General features: G+C 45.5%; 1 protein-coding gene across 7 annotated transcripts in view; it reads left to right on the forward strand.

Moving 5' to 3' along the window:
• Positions 1-20,871, forward strand: part of GOLGA3 (golgin A3) — a 49,897-nt gene continuing 29,026 nt past the window's right edge. Inside the window, exons 1-7 of one of the 7 annotated variants that reach the window (XM_060192684.1) lie at positions 1-426; positions 4,504-4,800; positions 5,735-6,016; positions 12,549-12,661; positions 16,366-17,015; positions 18,868-18,979; positions 20,489-20,795. In XM_060192684.1, coding sequence (XP_060048667.1) covers positions 4,674-4,800; positions 5,735-6,016; positions 12,549-12,661; positions 16,366-17,015; positions 18,868-18,979; positions 20,489-20,795 — 1,591 coding nt within the window. In that variant the 5' untranslated portion in view covers positions 1-426; positions 4,504-4,673. Of the gene's footprint in view, positions 427-1,175; positions 1,415-4,503; positions 4,801-5,734; positions 6,017-12,548; positions 12,662-16,365; positions 17,016-18,867; positions 18,980-20,488; positions 20,796-20,871 lie in introns of those variants that run through there. The other 6 variants (XM_060192688.1, XM_060192686.1, XM_060192687.1 and 3 more) reach the window with 6 other exon arrangements.

Raw genomic sequence — 20,871 nt, forward strand, 5'->3', positions numbered from 1 at the left:
CATCCGGGCCATTCCCACGGCCCGACTCCGCAGCCTCCGCGCGGATCACGCCAGGAGCCAGAGGGGCACCACCTTCAGTTAACAGATGGGCGGGTTCGAGTCCTGGGCACGCCACTTCCGCCCGAAGTCCAGCGGAGTGGCTTCCGGTCCGGCTGGCTCCGTCGGCCCGGAAGTGGCGTTTGTACACGGAAAGAGCCTCGGGCTCCCTGTCAGAGTCCTCTTCCGGCAGCTGTGAGGGAGTCGGTGTCCACCTGCGACTGGAGTGGCTTCGACCGGGGCGGCGGCCGGCGAGCTAGGAGGACGCTGCGCCCTGGAACGGAGGCCCCGCGCCGCTGTTTCCGGAGGGGGGAGGCGAGCCCTTGCGCGCCGCGCCCCGCCCCGCCCCTCGCGCGGCCACGTCTCCCAGCAGGCGAAGAGACGAGGCCGGTGAGCCGCGGGAGGGGCCGGGGCCGGGGCCGGGTGACGGGGAGTCGGGGCCGGGGAGCCGCGGGAGGGGCCGGGGCTGGGTGATGAGGAGCCGCGGGAGGGGCTGGAGCGCGGGGCTGCCATGGCGGCTGGCTTGTCTGGAGCATGTCATCGCCTTCCCACCTCGGCCGGGCAGTGCTCACCCCGCGGCGCTCCGGGGCTGAGGAGCGGCGGGATGAGGTGATGAAGGGCTGAGGGGCGGCGGGATGAGGTGATGAAGGGCTGAGGGGCGGCGGGATGAGGTGATGAAGGGCTGAGGGGCTATGGGGCCGGCGGGATGAGGTGATGAAGGGCTGAGGGGCGGCGGGATGAGGTGATGAAGGGCTGAGGGGCGGCGGGATGAGGTGATGAAGGGCTGAGGGGCGGCGGGATGAGGTGATGAAGGGCTGAGGGGCTATGGGGCCGGCGGGATGAGGTGATGAAGGGCTGAGGGGCGGCGGGATGAGGTGATGAAGGGCTGAGGGGCGGCGGGATGAGGTGATGAAGGGCTGAGGGGCGGCGGGATGAGGTGATGAAGGGCTGAGGGGCTGAGGGGCGGCGGGATGAGGTGATGAAGGGCTGCGGGGCTGAGGGGCGGCGGGATGAGGTGATGAAGGGCTGCGGGGCTGAGGGGCGGCGGGATGAGGTGATGAAGGGCTGCGGGGCTATGGGGCCGGCGGGATGAGGTGATGAAGGGCTGCGGGGCTGAGGGGCTGCGGGGCTGTGGGGCCGACGTTCCGAACGGATTCTCCCGTCACTGCGTCGCACTCGGGGACGTGGCAGCCTCTGGCCGGTGACTCCTTGTAAATCGCCGCGTCCTCCGAGAAAAGGGAAGTCGAAACCCGCTGTGATTTTCCTCGGAAGAGGGGGTCCACACGGGATACTGTGCCGCTTCGCCGCGCTGGAGGAGCCTTCTCTTTCATCCGCTGGCTCATCGGGGGAAAACAGAAAAGGAATGGCTTCGCTCATGGTTTGCAGTTGCCTTAAGCAGCGCTGTACTTTAAGAAGACTTTTAGTTGACTTCGCCCGTTCATTTTGCCAAGCAACAACCGAACAGAAAATAATGCTCGCAGGGGGAGACAGCATAGTGGTTATGCAAAGAGACTCTCATGCTTGAGGCTCCAAAGTCCCAGGTTCAGTCCCCCACACCACCATAGCAGAGCTGATCAGTACTCTGGTTAAAAAAATAAAGACAAAGAAAATAATGCTAGTAATAATAGCTACCACTTTTTGTAACTTTAAAAAGATTTATTGTCTTTATTTATTTATTGGATAGAGATAGCCAGAAATCGAGATGGAATAGAGTGATAGAGAGGTGGAGAGATACAGACACCTGCAACACTGCTTCACCATTTGTAAAGCTTTGCCCCTGCAGGTGGTGACCCAGGGCTTGAACCTGGGTCCTTGCACATTACATGTGCGCTCAACCAGGTGTGCCACCACCTGGCCCCAAATAGCTACCATTTTTGAAGGGTAGGACAGACCCTTTGCCTATTGATTTCATCTCAGTGGTCTTGCTTGTATTCCTGCCCCCTCCTGGTAAACACATTGACTAAAAGGCCTGCTGAGAGTACCACAGCAACCTGTCTTCAGTCTGCGCTGAAGATGGAAGGGTCAGAACTGGAGGCTGTTGGTCAACTTCTGTTTACATTTGCTTTCTAGTATGCACTCGCTCAGTTTACCCACCTGTTTTATATTTCATCATGCTGGGTGTTTTTTTTATATTTATTTATTCCCTTTTGTTGCCCTTGTTGTTTTATTGTTGTAGTTACTATTGATGTCGTTGTTGGATAGGACAGAGAGAAATGGAGAGAGGAGGGGAAGACAGAGAGGGGGAGAGAGAGATAGACACCTGCAGACCTGCTTCACCGCCTGTGAAGCGACTCCCCTGCAGGTGGGGAGCCGGGCTCGAACCCACATCCTTGCCGGTCCTTGCGCTTTTTGCCACATGGGCTTAACCCCCTGCGCTACCGCCCAACTCCCCATCATGCTGTTTTCTGATTGCCAGCAGGAACAGCCCAAATGAGGTGGGATACATAGAGCTGTTGACTTGTGCTTGTCAGTTTTGAGCATCTGCTGTGGAGGGGGATCTCAAAGTCTCAAAAGTTCCCTGAGATGACAGTTTCTCAGTGTAACATCCTTGATGTAAGAAACAGTGTCCCATAAACACTTTCCAAGGCTCCTAGTGATGCCACCCCACAAAAAAAAAAAAATACAATAACACTGGTCAAAAGTGATGACTGATAAAAACACTTTCTCTATTAAAATTAAAAATGCAGGATGGAGGGTTTGGGCGGTAGCGCAGTGGGTTAAGCACACGTGGCGCCAAGCACAAGGACATGCGTAAGGATCCAGGTTTGAGCCCCCGGCTTCCCACCTGCAGGGGAGTTGCTTTGAAGGCAGTGAAGCAAGTCTGTAGGTGTCTATCTTTCTCTCCCCTTCTTTGTCTTCCCCTTCTCTCTCCATTTCTCTCTGTCCTATCCAACAATAATGACATCAGTAACAACAACAATAATAACTACAACAATAAAACAATAAGGGCAACAAAAGGGAATAAATAAATAGATAAATATTTTTAAAATGCAGGATGGAGTTTGAATGATTGTCTTTTTTCTCTTGTTTTTGCCATTAGTGTGAGGGAAGACTAACACACTAAGGAAAATTCATGTGAGACTGACAGAATGAGCTAGATTATTGGTACAGCAAGAAGTGTCACTTCCCCAAGGCTACTTTTTGTATTTGGTGAATTTTCTTTATCTAGTGTGAATTCAGGAAGAGTTGCCTATGATCAGAAGCTGTTAGAACTGTTCTTGCACAATCTAGGAGGTGGTGCAATAGATTAAGTATTGGACTCTCAGGCATGAGGACCGGACTTCCATCCCTGGCAGCACATGTACTAGAGTGATGCTCAGATGTTCTCTCTCTCCCCAGTCCCCTTCTGCCTCTCTTAAATAAATAAAATCTTAAAGAACTGTCCTTATGAATTTCTTTTTTTTCGAGATTTTAAAAATATTTATTTAATTATTTCCTTTTTGTTGCCCTTTTTGTTTCTATTGTTGTAATTATTGCTGATGTCATCATTGGATAGGACAGAGAGAAGTGGAGAGAGGAGGGGAAGACGGGGAGAGAAAGATAGACACCTGCAGACCTGCTTCACTGCCTGTGAATCAACTCCCCTGCAGGTGGGGATCCTTATGCCAGTCCTTGTGCTTTGCCTCACGTGCGCTTAGCCTGCTGCACTACGGCCTGACTTCCAAGAACTGTCCTTATGAATTTCTAAGACAAGTCACAGGTCTCTTATCCCAGAAGTCTGTTCCAGCCATCTCTGGTGGTGGTAAGGTGACTTGGGAGCCACTTTGGAGTAGAGTGTGTGATGGCATCGGGCTCAGGCACTTGATGCATTGATCTCCACATTCCATATATTTTCACTAGTGGAGCTCAGCTACTCCTGGCCAGTATTCCTCTGTGGTTGATAGGTGCTGTGTTCCTGTGCCTTAGTGGCACATTCTCCCCTGTAGCCCGCTGATGGTCCTTCTTGTTTTTGCCATCAGTTGAGGGAGAATTGACATGCCTAGGAAAAACTCATGTGAGAATGACAAAATGCCTGTTTGTTGGCATAGGAAGAAGTGTGGGGTTTGTCTCCAAGTGTCTGTTACCAACATTTCCACTTGTAAAGTCTGTCTGGGGTTCATTGCAGAGACAAGATAGACTGGTTGATACAGGGTCACGTTAAGGCCAACTTCATATATTTTATTTACATATAAATAAAAGTTCCTCTGTAGGCTAAGCACTGACCCCAGCTCAGCGCCAGGTAGGAACATTTCTGTCCTGGCAGGAGCATCTTGGTCCAGTGCCAGGCCAACTTTGAATGTATCAGGAGTGAACCTGGGTATGAACAGTTCTGCATTCCATCCTCAAAAGCTAAGATATGGGAGGGGCTCAGTGATTTTTCAAATAAGTAAATCTGTTTGCAAACAGATGCCAGTTGTTTATCTTGGAATTGGTACTTCGGATCAGGCAAATGAAGTTTTGTAAGACCTTTGTTTTTTCTCTTATCAGGTATCATGGTTTGATTTCAAACCATTTATGAGACTTGCATTCTTCTGAAAATGGAAAATGTGGCACAGTGCTTCCCCAGAGCTCTTGGCTGTTGCTGATGGCAGAAATCAAATGTGCTGGCAATTTACTTGCAGCCCCTGAGTGTCAGCCCCACCTGTGGGATCCTCGCTATGGATGGAGCTTCAGCCAAGCCAGATGACCTTTCAGAGGATGGACCCAGCAGTGGCCCCTCCACTCTCCCTGAGGCCTCCCTGAAACTCCCAGGCTCCCTGCCTGCCCCGACAGATGAAGCTCAGGGTAAGTCAGAGGTGACTGCTGTGGCATTCTGCCTTTAAACAGGAGTCTGAGGTAGCCTGAACTTTTGAGGAAAGGCCTTGGTGCTTAAGACCATAAGTACTTTATATTAACTTAAAATGTATTTTAGTGATTATGCAAGTAAATAGTGAATATTTGAGAGAAAGAATGAACTAGAACATTGTTGGGGATTAAACTTAGGACTTCATAAGTGCCAGTCCCACATACTACCACCACAGTCACCTCACTGGCCAGAATTGATGATAACTTAAATCAAACCCTGTGTGTGTTGAACAGAATCAGAATTCCTGCCTCTTGTTCCAGCGAGAGGTTCCAGGAGTTTTCCCTGAAAACCTCTGTGTCTCTTCTCTGGCACCTCATTTTTCCATCTGACTGCCTTTTTGGTTGCTAAATTTTTACTATCTGGCTTCCACTGCAGGCCCAGCAGTGACCTAAGGATTACTGAATAATTTTTACATCCTAACTTATGTATTGTTTGCATCAGAAGAGTTATCCACTCATTTATCATGCCCTGTCCTTGTCTGGAAGGTTGGTGCATGTTATACTGGAAGATCAGAGGATGTACAACCAACCAGCCAAAATTATTATCTGTAACCAGACACCTGATACCTGAGTGAGCTTTTCTGGTGACTGCTGAATAAATACTAGATGAGGCAGGTACCTACACTGGCCCAAGGATCCAGGAGTGGGACAGAAAAGCATCCATCCATCTGAGAAATCCATTATTGAGCACTCAAGTGAGATCCTTGATTTATCTTGTCCACAGGAGGGCCAAATCTGCTCACCACTCAAAGTGAACAGCTGTGATACAGGATGTGCATCTAGATTCCCTTTTGTCCTATTTCAGCTGCATGTCTGACAGTCAAGTTGATCTAGTTGTTAAGACCATGATGGCCTCGTACACACTCTATTTCAGGTGCCAGTATCTCGGTGAACAAAGCTTCAGGTGATGGAGAAAGCCTGCATGTACCTGGCAAGGGGAACACCTGTCAGAATGAGCCAATGCCACAGTTCCCAGGCCCTCTGTCATCGTCTCTTGGTCCCCCCACAAGCCCAGTGGGTCCTGATGCCTCTTCAGGTGTGGCTGGTTTCCATGACAACCTAAGGAAGTCTCAGGGGACTAGTGCTGAGGGCAGTGTTAGAAAAGAAGCTTTGCAGTCTCTCAGACTCAGTCTTCCTATGCAAGAAACGCAACTGTGTAAGCATCTGTTTCCACCAGCCCTCCCTCCATTGCTCTGCCCTCCCTGTCACTCAGATTTCTCTGTTCCCTCTTCTGCCATTCACTGTATGATCACTGTGGTAGACTGTACATTTAACAAACAGTTCTGTGTTGGATAATAAATGCACATGGGTGTTTAAAAAAAAAAAAACCTTTATAGTCCAATTTTGGTGACGTGCTTAAGGTCCAGATTGAAAGGCCACGTGCATGTCTTTGTTTACACCATTTAATGAGCATCTGTTAGGGTGGAATCTTCAGGGCTACGTTTTTGAAGACTTCCCTTTATGCATTTTTTTTCAAATCTCTTTAAAAGTTTATTTATTTAATAGAGATAGAAATTGAGAAGGGAGGGAGAGATAAGGGGGGGGAGTCAGGCGGTAGCACAGTGGGTTAAGCACACGTGGCACAAAGCACAAGGAACAGCCTAAGGATCCTGGTTCGAGCCCCTGGCTCCCCACCTGCAGGGGAGTCGCTTCACAGGCGGTGAAGCAGGTCTGCAGGTGTCTATCTTTCTCTCGCCCTCTCTGTCTTCCCCTCCTCTCTCCATTTCTCTCTGTCCTATCTAACAATGATGACATCAATAACAACAACAACAATAATAACTACAACAGCAATAAAAAAAGGGCAACAAAAAAGGGGAAATAAATAAATAAATTTTTTTTTAAAAAAAAGGAGAGAGAGAGAGAGAGAGAGAAAGACACCTATAGTCCTACTTCACCACTCATGAAACTTTCCCCCTGTAGGGGGGGACCAGAGGCTTGATACCCTGGTCTTTGTGCACTATAATGTGTGTGTTTAACTAGATGTGCCACCGCCTGGGCCCCCCCCCACCTTTTTTTATACCAAAACAGTGCTTAGCTCTGATTAATGGTGGTTCCAGGGATGAAACCTGGGACCTCTGAGCCTCAAGTATGAAAGTCTTTTGTGTAGTCTACTGCAATGTCTCCCCTGAATTTATTAATTGTTATGAGAGATAAGCAGATTGACCAGAACACTGCTTAGCTCTGGCATATGGTGAACCTGGGACTTCTGGGGTATTGGTTATGAAAGTCTGGTACATTGCCTCTTCACTGCCTTCCTAGCATTACAAATTATTTTCTTTTTTTTTTTCTTAATTTATTTATTCGTGAGAAAGATAGGAGAGAAAGAAAGAACCAGACATCACTCTGGTACGTGCACTGCCGGGGACCAAACTCAGGACCTCATGCTTGAGAATACAATGCTGTGGGAGTCGGGTGGTAGCACATCGGGTTAAGTGCAGGTGGCGCAAAGCGCAAGGACTGGCGGAAGAATCCCGGTTCGAGCCCCGAGCTCCCCACCTGCAGGAGAGTCGCTTCACAGGCAGTGAAGCAGGTCTGCAGGTGTCTATCTTTCTCTCCCCCTCTCTGTCTTCCCCTCCTCTCTCCATTTCTCTCTGTTCCACCACCAACAACAACATCAATAGCAACAACAATTATAAAAACTACAACAATAAAACAACGAGAATACAATGCTGTATCCACTATGCAACCTCCCAGACCACCAAACTATTTTCATCAGTATTTCTTTTATACTGACCCCTAGATATTCAGAGGTTAGCAGGCCAGTAGTCTATTAGCACTAGAAGCCTCTAGGCCTTTCTGACACTGGCTTTCATAGAAGATAAATATGTAGTTTTGTGTAATGAGCTCACACCCTGTGCTGCTTTTATCCTGGTTTCTCAGTCTTCCCCCTTCTGCTGCTAGGTCAACCACCATCTCATATTCCTTTACAGATCACTATAGATAACCATGATTTGGGTCACTTCTTTTAAAAATGGGATACGTCATTCACAGTGTTATGTGATTATCTCACTTAGCACAATCATCATGTGGAGATTGTCCCAGGTATCTGCTCAGAGTTCATTCTTCAGGACAGGATGGAAGTCCCAACCATGGCCCTTCTGAGCAGTGGCCAGCAGAGCGTGTGTCAGCAACCTCACTGCTAGCCTTTCCTTTTTACATGTTTATTTACTTCTAAGAGAGAACCTGAGTGTCATTTTGGCAAATGTGATTCTGGGACTCGAACTCAGGACCTCTGCACACAAGTTCAGGGCACAACCTGCTGTGCCATCTGGATCTTGCTGGTGTTCTCTTTTCTGTGGTGCCAAGAAGCAGAATTTTTGTCCAGAATAGTTGGCATCTTTTCTGTCCCTTGTGGTTATATTGCCATGTTCTTCATACCTATGAAAGAATGCTGTGTCCCTGCATGCATTTTTCTGTTCATTGACCAGTTGGCCTTTATTGTTGTTGTTGCCAGCAGGGTTATCTCTGGGACTTAATGCCTACATGATAATAGCACCACTCCTAGTGACCTTTTTTCCCTTTCTTCTTTATTTTCTGATAGAGACAGAAATGGAAAAGGAGAGGGAGGGAGGGAAGGAGAGAGAGAGATCTATAGCACTGTTACACCACACGAGAGAGAGAGAGAGAGAATGAGAGAGAGAGAGAGAGAGAGAGATCTATAGCACTACTACACCACACATAAATCTCCCCTGCTGCAGGTGGGAGGACCTGGAGCTAGAATCCGGGTCCTCATACATGGAATTGTGTTTACTCTAGCAGGTGAGCCACTATGAGCTCCCCTGACTATTCTCTTCTATGAACCATTTCAGCATATACTTAAACCATTTCTCTTCTTAGATTGTTTGCTATTTCCTCTACAGGCATTGTTTTAATAGGGTTGCACACTCTCTTTTTAAAAAGTTGGTGTGGGGGGCCAGGTGGTGGCGCACCTGGTTAAGCGCACACACTATAGTACACAAGGACCCGGGTTCAAGCCCCTGGCCCCCAACTGAAGGGGGAAAGCTTTACAAGTGCTGAAGCAGGGGGAGTCGGGCTGTAGCGCAGCGGGTTAAGCGCAGGAGGCGCTAAGCACAAGGACCTGCATAAGGATCCTGGTTCAAGCCCTGGCTCCCCACCTGCAGGGGGGTCGCTTCACAAGTGGTGAAACAGGTGTGCAGGTGTCTATCTTTCTCTCCCTCTCTCTGTCTTCCCCCTCCCCTCTCCATTTCTCTCTGTCCTATCCAACAACAATGACAACAATAATAACTACAACAATAAAAAAAAAAAAAAACAAGTGCTGAAGCAGGGTTGCAGGTGTCTCTCTGTCTCTCTCCCTCTTTCCTTCCTCCCCTCTCAATTTCTCTGTCAATTTATTATTATCCAATAATAAAATTTTAAAACATTTTTTAAAATAAGTTGGTGTGACTCAGGAGGTGGCAGAGTAGCTAAAGCATTAAACTCAAAAGCAGGAGGTCTCAAGTTTGATGCCTGGCATTGCCTGTGCCAGAGTGATGCTTTGGTGTTATCTCTCCCACTCGCTATGTCAGGATTAGGAACCTTTAGGGGACTTTTGGAAATTTATAACATCATTTGTGAGACATACAAAATATTCAGTTTAGGGCAGGAGTAGATAACATAATGGTTATGCAAACAAACTCATGCCTGAGGCTCCAAAGTCCCAGGTTTAATCCCCTGTACCACCATAAGCCAGAGCTGAGCAGTGCTGTGGTAAAATAAAAAAATATTTAAAATGAAATAAAATAACAAAATATTCAATTTCAATATTAGCACTTTATATTGCTTTTTCAAGTTCTGGAGATGACACAATGGATAAAGCATTAGACTCTCAAGCATGAAGTCCTGAGTTTAATCCCTGGCAGCACATGTACCAGAGAGATGTCTGGTTCTTTCTCTCTCTCCCCCTATATTTCTCATTAATAGATATATAAAATCTTAAAAAAAACAAAACAACAACAACAAAAACCTTGGCAGATGAGGTAGCATAATGATTATACATAAAGACTTTCGTGCCTGAGGCTCTGAAGTACCAGGTTCATTCTCCCACCCTATCCATCCTATTATAAGCCAGAGCTGCGGGGGGGGGGGGGGGAGGAGGGATGAAAAAGTTTCCTGATTTATTGAATTTCAAGTACCACCTGTAGTTGTTTTTGCAGGGCCAGACCAAATGATTTTGGCTTAAAGATTTAATATTTCCCACCTCTGCTCTGTATTAATATTTTCGAGTGGTAAAAGCAAACCATCATGTCAGAGTCTGGATTCTGACTAAGGTTCCCATCCAGCAGTAGTTCATGCTGTTTTCACCCTACTGACTGATGTTTGCCTGCCTCGTGCTGCCTTCAGATGTTAAGTTTGCTGACTTGGATTCCCTGCCTGAGTCTGGAGGTCCTCAGTTTCTGCATTTTGGACCAGTTGTGAAGATAGCAGAAGAGATCTTAGTGATAAACCCATTAGTAATGCCACTCATTAGTCATTACTGTGTTCTTCAGTCAGCTTTTTCTTAAACTTTTTTTTAAATTATCTTTATTTATTTGTTGGATAGAGACAATCAGAAACCAAGATGGCAAGGAGTGATAGGGAGAGAGACAGACACCTGCAGCCCTGCTTCACCACTGGCAAAGCTTTCCCCCTGCAGGTGGGGACTGGGGGATTGAACCCAGGTCCTTCTACATTGTAAAATGTGCGCTCAACCAGGTATGCCACCACTCAGCACCCCTGTCAGATTTTACAGATTTTTTTTTAAAGATTTTATTTATTTATGAGAAAGATAGGAGGAGAGAGAGAAAGAATCAAATATCACTCTGGCACATGTGATGCCGGGGATCAAACTCACGACCTCATGCTTGAGAGTCCAAAGCTTTACCACTGCACCACCTCCCGGACCACTACAGATTATCTTTTTAGAAAAGATTTATTTCATGAGTTAGAAGAAAGGCCAAAGCAGCACTTTGGCATATAGTACCAGGAACTGGACTCAAGATCTCATGTTTGCAAGTTGCCAAATTCTGCTATTGCACCATCTCCCAGACTGCTTAGGATCATTTAACTAGTAGTTGCCCATCCCAGTCCGCATCTGAAGGTGACATCTATTCAATCCCGTGTATCACCATAAACGAGCTGAGCAGTGCTCTGATTAAAAAAAAAAAAAAGTGGAATCTGAAAAGTGGTTAAATTGGGACACTTTCATGCTAGCCCTGTCTCAAACCTCTGCAGGTTTCATACCCATCCATGGCATGTGAGGGGAACACTTGACTAGCATGCCTTTGCACTCAGCTCTTTTATTTACCTAAAATAAAAGGTATAGGCTTTAGGCATTTCTTGTTTTGTCTTGTAGAGGTGAACTAAGGGTATTGCATGTGTGATAATGCTGAGTAAACTCCCTGGCCCAATAATATTTGTATTCTATAAATTTTCCTTTTCCAAATCATTTTAATGGGGGAGGGGGGTAATGGTTAACAGTACAACTGTTGACATGAGTATGACTTTTCATCTCCCACATTAGACGTCTGCAAAATACTCTCAGCTCCCAACAACATCATGTTTCAGGACCCCAACATCTTACTACCTTTTCCTGTCCCCTCTCTCCCTGGCATCCTTTGCTTTGGTGCAGTACTCTGTGCTATGTTACAGCATCATTCCACCATCCGCAGCGATTCCTCTCCTCCCCTCTCCCTTGCTGTCCATGGTGCTTCCATGTGATGCCAGGGCTCAAACGCAGGCCCTCATACCGTGAGGTATGCTGTTTACCTGCTGAGCCATATTCCAGTCCTTTAGGCATTTTAAACTCTATTTTGGTCAAAAAGTTTCATTTTTTTATCCTGTCCTTTAGCATAGCCTCTGTCAGGAAACAGCCCTCTCAGAGACACTACTTAGTCCTGAATGGGTCTCTGGGAACAGTTGTATTCTTTTTTATTTTCTGTTTTTATGAAACAGTTGTATTCCTAAGTAAATATTATCTCAGTATTGCTTATCTAAGGCCTATTGATTTTATGGAAACCTTACTGAGTTATTGAGGGTTTAGCTGCGGCTGAGATTTAGGTTACGCCCCAGGTATAACTGCATAAAGAAAACATGTCTGACATCTCATGACCAAACATCCTTCTGCAGAGTCAGAGAATTAGCACTCCTGAGCTCAGCACAGTCAGGCCTACACCAACTTTAGAAGCTATTTTTTTCTGACACTAAAGGCTCTAGTTGCCACGACCGGTTTATCAACAAGGTGCCTATAGAGAGTGATGTGGTGTGAGTATACTTACTCCTGGCTAACAGGTCTTCCTCCAGATGTATCCTGGTGCATCAGTCCTCAAGAATGCCAATTCCTCATCTATAGAAATAGACTTTTCAGTGGTCCAGGAGGTGGTGCAGTGGATGAAGTGTTGGACTCTCGTGCATGAGGTTCTGAGTTCAATCCCCGGAAGCACATGTACCAGAGTGATGTCTGGTTCTTTCTCCTCCTATCCTTCTCATTAATAAGTAAATAAAATATTAAAAGAAAGATTACCCCATCACTTAAAAAAAAAAAAAAAAGAAATAGTCTTTTAAACCAGTCAATAAGAAACTAAGTCTTGTTGGGTATTAGTGCTAACCAGCTCTGCTGCTGCTCTACTTACCCCCACCCAGGTATTATATGAGTTTTTTAACAGCTTATCTCCTTTCCTGCCTCACCCATCCATCCATCCCCATCCCCACAGGTTCAACAGAGGCTTCCCTACCTCTGGAGAAAGAGGAACAGGTCCGCCTTCAGGCTCGGAAGCGGCTGGAAGAGCAGCTCAAGCAGTACAGGGTGAAGCGCCAGCAGGAACGAGTGAGTCTTCTTCCCAGGGACTAATTTGTGGAAATTCCTTGTAGAAAAACAGTGACTGACTGTGACTCTGAGACCTGCTATCTGTGCTTCTCTGAGAAAGATTGTTTCTCATTATTCCCACAGTTTGAGATTACTGCAGCCTTTGGTTCCCACTCCTTTTGGTCCTTCTTCCTTTGAAATAAACATATTCTATTCATAAATCTGTCATTTGAAAAGTAGAAATAGTGAATACTTGGGTTTCATGGTTCTCTGTACTAGAGCAACTAGCTCTACGTTTCAGCTGTTGGTTTTATGAGTGCTTCCGTTTCCCTGGCTTTGCTTTGCAGGGCACCATTCTGTCCATGAGTAGCACAGGAGTAAGACCAGGGCCTCATCTTCAAGTCCTTCATTCTGTTGCTGAGCCTTCTCCATGTCCACCCAACAATTTTTCTCTATTTAAAATTATACGTGTGTGTGTGTGTGTATTTATTTATGTATTTTAAGGACCTACCTGTGGTGGCACATGCAGTAGAGAGCACATGTTAAAATGCTCAAGGACCTGGGTTCAAGCCCTTCCCTCTACCCACCTGCAGGGGGAGAAGCTTCACAAGCAGTGAAGCAATGCTACAGGTGTCTCTTCTCACCCTTCTGTCTCAATTTCTCTCTATCTCCTATCCAATAAATAAATATAATAAAATAATATTTTAAATTAGTTTTACCTTTTCTTTTGACTTTTATTTATAAAAAGGAAACACTGACAAAAACCATAAGATAAGAGGGGTATGACTTCACACAATTCCCACCACCAGAACTCCATATCCCATCCCTTCCCCTGATAGCATCCTATTCTCTATCCCTCTGGGAGTATGAACCCAGGGTCATTATTAGGTGCAGAAGGTAGAAGGTCTGGCTTCTGTAATTGCTTCCCCGCTTAACATGGGCGTTGACAGGTCAATCCATACTCCCAGCCTGTCTCTCTCTTTCCCTAGTGGGGTGGGGCTCTGAGGTAGCAGAGTTCCAGGACACATTGGTGGGGTCGTTTGCCCAGGGAAGTCCAGTTGGCATCATGTTAGCATCTGGAACCTGGTGGCTAAAAGAAGAGTTAACATATAAAGCCAAACAAATTATTGACTAATCATGAACCTAAAGACTGGAATAGTACTGATGAAGACTTGGAGGTCTCCATTTTGTAGATAGCTATTAGTCCTATTTTAGTTATATTCCAAAGGGCCCATGACTATACTAGCTTTTTGTTTTGTTTTTTTCTGAGCCTGACATCTGATATGCATGCAGGTGGATCCAAGTTATTGTCTGGGGAGATGAATGTCTGGGGAGATGATGTCATGGCTGGAAAAGGGGCTAAAAAGCTGGGCTAGGGAAGAGAGTAGCTCTCAAATATAGGAAAGGTGTATAAATATTGTTGACTGTAACCCCCATCGATTTGATCTGATCTGGTGCCCATATTCAGCTTAGGAGCCTATATGACCTTTGCATCCCTGTAGACCTGAGCTCACATTCACAGATTGGAACGTTCCAATCTGCCCAAATTTGAGGACCCATCTTCCTGAGGTAGAAGATAGAGTGTGTTGTCCATCCTCCCTTCAGAGGATGGAGCATTCTCTACCGTTGTTGATCCATGTTGAGGGCAAGGTCCTATGGGGGCCCGCAAAGGGGTCTATTGTGTTGTTCCTGATGGAGATGACTGGTAACAATGGAGAGAGGGATCTAGTCAAGGTCTAGGCCCATCATGTCTGTTTGGGATAGTTTTACCTTTTACATGTACTTATTTATAAAGATTTACTTATTTATTAACATGAGACAGAGAACCAAAGCTTTAATTTGGCACATGTGTTGGTGTGTTTGTGTGTGTTGAATTAAGGACCTCATGCTTAAGAGTCCAGTGCTTTATCAACTATGCCACCATCTGGACCACTATTTTTATTACTATTACCTTTATTTACTAGATATAGTCAGAAATCAAGAGGGAAGGGGGAGATAGAGGAGAAGAGAGACCCCTGTAACACTGTTTCACTATTTACAAAGTTTTCCCCCTGCAGGTGGAGACCACTTAAACTCTATTGGTAATGATGGGGATCGAATCTGGAATTTTCTTTTTCCTTTCTTTTCTTTTCTTTTCTTTTCTTCTGACCAAGCACCACTTAAACTCTGGCTATTTATAGTGTTGGGGATCAAATCTGGAATTTTTTTTTTGGCCTCCAGGGTTATTGCTGGGGTTCAGTGCCTGCACTACGAATCCACTACTCCTGAAGGCCATTTTTTTCCTTTTGTTGCCCTTGTTGTTTGTTATTGTTGTTGTTGTTGTTATTGCTGTCATTGTTGGATAGGACAGAGAGAAATAGAGAGAGATGGGGAAGACAGAGAGGAGGAGAGAAAGACACCTGCAGACCTGCTTCACAACTTGTGAAGTGACCCCCTGCAGGTGGGGAGCCAGGGGCTCTAACCGGGATCCTTATGCCAGTCCTTGTATTTCGCTTAACCCACTGCACTACTACCTGCCCCTAAATCTGGAACCTTTTACCTGCAAATTCTGTGCTATCTCCCCAGTCCCCAGTGATTTTTTTTTTCTTTAAGATTTTATTTATTTATTAGTGAGAAAAAAATAGGAGAGAAAAAACCATACATCACTCTGTACATGTGCTATGGAGGTTGAACTCAGGACCTCATGTTTTAGAATCTGTTCACTGTGCCATCTCCCAGACCACATCCCCCATGACTTATTTAAAAAAAAAAATTATGAATGAGAGGAGGAAGAAAGAGCATCATTCTGGCATATACAAAACCAGGGATTGAACTTGGGACCTCATGCTTGCAAGTCAATGCTATATCCACTGTGCCACTTCTTAGACTACCCCACTAGTTTCTTCTTATACTAAAAGCAGGGTAGACTATCAAGTATTAAATTCTTTTAAAACATTGAACCTAATTTTGAAATGTTTTGAAACCTAATTTGAAATGTTTTTTATCAAGGTAGAAATTGGAATTAACCTCTTCATAAGTAGATGTTCAGCTATCTCATTGCTTATATTTTTGTTGGTTTTATTGGGGGGATGAGGGGATAGATATAGAGAAATTGAGATACAAGGGAAGATAGAGATGGAGAGAGGAAAGGAAATACCTGTAGACATGTTCCACTACTCATGAAGTTTCCCCCTGCAGGGGACTGGGGGCTTAAGCTCAGGTCCTTGCATATGGTAACATGTGCCACTACCCAACCTGAGTAAGTAAAGATTTTATTAAATACAAATGAAAATATGAAAACATAGTGGTTATCCTGCTTGACCAATTATAAAATTAGTAGGAAATAATAATATTCACATAACAACAAAATGATGAAATGTCTAAGCATTCAATAACATGGCTTAGAGTGTATGACATGACATTCTCTCTTGAGAAACAATCAGGTAGGAATAAATGGAGGAAAGCAAGGTGATGCATCATGTATTTGTAATACAAAGACATGTTTTTAACTTGAATTTTTCAACTATCTAAAAAACATGGGAGAATGGACAGGCAGCTTTGTAGGTAAACTCTGCAGACATGTGCAGTCTGTGAAATGGATCACTTGGTGGACTAGGAAAGCCTTCAGTGACCCATAGAAGGGCTCTTTTTATGTGGAGGGAATTGGTGCACCCTGTCTGAATGGTAAGTTTTGAGTCTGTTTGTTTATTTTAATCATACTTTTTGTACTTTTGTTATCTTCTTAGTCTAGTCTGCCTGCACCTAAAACAAGAATTTTCAGCACACTTGATCCTGAACTCATGTTGAACCCAGAAACCTTACCAAGGGCCAGTACTGTGGCTATGACAAAAGAATACTCCTTTCTACGCACTAACGTCCCTCGGGGGCCTAAAGTGGGCAGCTTGGGGCTCCTGGCACATCCAAAGGAGAAAAGAAGTTCTAAGTCAAGCAAAATCCGGTCTCTGGCTGACTATCGAACAGAAGACTCAAACTTTGGCAGTTCTGGAGCCCCAGCAACAGATGCCTCAAGGGCAACATTGAAGCAGAACCAAAGTGGGACCACATCAGTGGTGTCTGAGATCAGTTTGTGTCCCGAATCTGATGACCACTTAGAGGACACTTCTGTGGTGGGAGACAATGTGTCTGAGGCTGACGGGAATGAGAGTGATAGTTCTTCCTATAGCAGTGTGTCTACCCAGGGGGCACGTGGTCTGGTGAACACTGTGAGTTCGAAAGAAGCCGCCTATGTGATCAATGGCCAGGAACTTGCTGCAGGTGCTCTGGGCCAGTTCCCTTCTATCTCGGATGTCCTCCGGGCTGCAGCAGCTGAGCACCGGGACCAAGGGCAGGAGGTCAATGGGGAGTCTCGGAGCCGAGCAGACAGCATCTGCAGTAGGTAGGTGACTTCTGCAGACAGTGGTAGCCACTGGAGCAGGCTGTGACACTGCTTTGCTCTAATCTCATCCCTAGGCACTCCACTCTTCTAGCTCTGTTGCTTTGTAAAAAATAACACAATCGGGAGTCGGTAACACAGTAACACAGTGGGTTAAGCGCACATGGCGCAAAGCACAAGGACCAGCATAATGATCCCGGTTCGAGCCCCCGGCTCCCCACCTGCAGGGGAGTCGCTTCACAGGAGGTGAAGCAGGTCTGCAGGTGTCTTTCTCTCCCCCTCTCTGTCTTCACCTCCTCTCTCCATTTCTCTCTGTCCTATCCAACAAAGACTACATCAATAACAACAATAACTATAACAACAATAAAAAAACAACAAGGGCAACAAAAGGGAAAATAAATAAATAAAAAGTTAAAAAAAGAACACAGTCTATGTTGGAGAATGGACCCACTGTCCTGGAAAGTCCAGGCCATTGTTTCCATGAGATCCGAGCGGGTTGACCCCCAACTCTCCCTTTAGGTCAAGAGAAGGGCTGGAATTTAGGACAGCTGGACCCTTGGACATGGGCACCTTTCTACACATGCCACCTCCCCCCTTTCCGTTTTTAATTAAAAGCCATTGATTACTGTGTTAACTTTAAAACTCCAGCAAACATTGCTCAGCTTTCCCTCTCTTTTATTGCTCTTAATTGCTTGCAATTTACCTCCGAAAAAATGTACATTGTAAAACTTATGATCAAACAGTCTGTCGGTAAAAATGTAACTAGAGATTATCTTGCTCTGTGCTTGGGTTAATGGATACCCCAAACCTTCCCCCCGAGTTATGGCATATATATACATATATTTTTCCTTTCAATAAACGAACTGCCCTCCGAGGCTTTTCCCAGGGATTGAGTGTTTGTCTCCCTGCGCACATTGCCCTCAGCACACTGAGCTGCCCCGGGAACCCCGGGGGGAGCTGCTCTTCCCCTCCATCGCCCAATGGCTGGTGAAGTAGGGAACCTGGAGCGAGCTGCCCCGCAAATCTGGACAGTAATTGCTACAACATTAAGATCCCTATCTTCTGGTTTTTGTGTCAATCTTTCTACAAGATGACTCAGATGTGGGGGTCGGGTGGTAGCGCAACTTGTTAAGCTCACATTGCACAGATTGCAAGGACTGGCATAAGGATCCTTGTTTGAACCCCCAGACTCCCCACCTGCAGGGGGGTTGCTTCATGGGCAATGAAGCAGGTCTGCAGGTGTCTATCTTTCCCTCCTCTGTCTCCTTTCCTCTCTCGATTTCTCTCTGTCCTATCCAACAACAGCAGCAATGACAAAAATAATAATGACAATAACAAAGGTAACAAGGGCAACAAAATGGGAAAAATGGCCTCCAGGAGCAGTGGATTCACAGTGTAGGCAAAAAGACTCAGATGTGGCTGAATGTGCCTCAGGGTGGGAGCATGCTTATGAATAGTATTTATAAGAATTCTAATTCTTTGCTTAAATCTGTTAAGTAGTACCAGGGATCCAACCCAGGGCCTAAAACATTCAAAGCACACATTCTACCAAACTCCATCCCTGCCCCCAATCTATTTATTTATTTTAAATCATAGAGTAGCAAAAGTGTGTGTAATTTGGAGAATATGAAGGAGGCCAGAAAGATAGCATAATGGCTCTGGAAAAAAAAAAAAAAAAACCGAGGCTCTTGAGTTTTCAGATTCAGTCCTTAGCACCACAATAAGCCAGAGCTGAGAAGCTCTGATTAAAACAAAGGGGGGGGGGGCCTACAATTACATAGAGAATGTGGAGGACTATAAAGGAGAAATGATGATGCTTACATTCCCAGTGCCTACTTCTTTTTGTTCCCCCCAGTGTGTCCATGGAAAGCTCTGTTGCTGGATCTCAGGATGAACTGTTGCAGGCTCTTAAAGAAAAGATGAGACTTGAAGGACAGCTGGAAGCTCTGTCATTAGAAGCTAGTCAGGTAATAGCATTTGAATATTTGAATGTGCCCTGTTTTTAAGGATATGTGATTCATGCCTGGTGGGTACATAGTTTATATGTCTTAAAGAGGCTTTATTGTTATCAGCAGTGGCGGCAACAGCCAATTCCTCTGTATCCTTATATTTTTATTACTTGATTTGTAGTTTCGGAAGATCTGCTACTTCCCCACTCTGTGCCTGCTCTTTTTCTCACGTGTCAGGATTTGCCTAGAATTTTTTTTTTCTGTTTAAAATTTATTTGTTTTTTAGTTTATTTTTATTTTTTCAATATTTATTTATTCCCTTTTGTTGCCCTTGTTGTCTTATTGTTGTAGTTATTCTTATTGTCATAGTTGTTGGATAGGACAGAAGAGAAATGGAGAGCGGAGGTGAAGACAGACGGCGAGAGAAAGATAGACACCTGCAGACCTGCTTCACCACCTGTGAAGTGGCTCCCCTGCAGGTGGGGAGCCAGGGGCTCAAACTGGGATCCTTACACCAGTCCTTTGCACTTTGCGCCATGTGCGCTTAACCCGCTGCGCTACCATCCAACTCCCTGTTTTTTAGTTTATTTTAAAGTTTTATCTTAAACAGATTCCTGGCATATAGAATGTAGTTGACACTTTTTTCCTTTTTTTAAGACAAAGAAATGGGGAGGGAAGAGGGAAACAGGGAGAAAGAGGAAGATAGATAGATACCTGCAACACCATTTGATCACTCTTGAAGCTTCACCCCCTGTGTGGAGACAAGGGGATACAATTGATTATTTTTTTCCCCTTTTATTGGCAGGATTAATGGTTTACAATCGACAGTAAAACATAGTAGTTTGTAGATGTGCAACATTTCCCAGTTTTCCATGTAATTTTCTAAGCCCTCCCCCACGTCCTCCTCTACCATCTGCCTAGAATATTTTCTAGCTCTGCTTTTATACACATAACAAGCCATAGTACTTACATTTTTGGTGGGATCAGGAGGTCCTCACCTGGTAAACATTTTACCATCTATAAAGACCTGGCTTCAAGCCCCCAGCTACCACAAAGGAGCACCTGCATGGGTGAAGCTTCACAAGCAGTAGAGCAGTGCTGTGATGTTTCTCCTAACTTAAAAAAATGGGGGGCAGGCAGTAGTGCAGTGGGTTAAGCTCAGGGACCAGTGTAAGGATCCCAGTTTGAGCCCCTGTCTCCCCACCTGCAGGGGAGTCACTTCACAAATGGTGAAGCAGGTCTACAGGTGTCTATCTTTCTCTCCCCCTCTCTGTCTTCCCCTCCTCTCTCCATTTCTCTCTGTCCTATCCAATAACAACAACAATAATAACAACAAAGGTCAACAAAAGGGAATGATTTAATTAATTAATTAATTAATTAAAACTTAAAAAAAAACGTCTACCAGGAGTAGAGGCATCACACAGATTTGAAGCCCCAGCATTAACCCTGCCCATTAATGGTAGTAAGTACACCTGAGAAACCATCACATTTTCTGAAAGTCAGAGTGTATTTGGGGGAACTTTTCAGGCACTGAAAGAAAAGGCGGAGTTGCAGGCCCAGTTGGCTGCCCTGAGCACGCGGCTGCAGGCACAGGTGGAGCATAGCCACAGCAGCCAGCAGAGGCAGGATTCACTCAGCTCCGAAGTGGATACCCTGAAGCTGTCCTGCCGGGACCTGGAGCGCGCCATGACTGACCTGCAGAGCCTGCTGGAAGCCAAGAATGCCAGTCTGGCATCCTCCAACAGCGACCTGCAGGTGGCAGAGGAGCAATACCAGAGACTCTTGGCCAAAGTAGAGGAGATGCAGAGCAGCATCCTTAGGAAGGACAACACAGGTGAGGTCATGTCCACTTGTCCTGCCCAAAGCTGCAGCTACTCTCCTTTCTAGTCAAGCATGGAGTTCTATATGCT

Source organism: Erinaceus europaeus, chromosome 6, assembly GCF_950295315.1.
Source record: "Erinaceus europaeus chromosome 6, mEriEur2.1, whole genome shotgun sequence".
NCBI lineage: Eukaryota > Metazoa > Chordata > Mammalia > Eulipotyphla > Erinaceidae > Erinaceus > Erinaceus europaeus.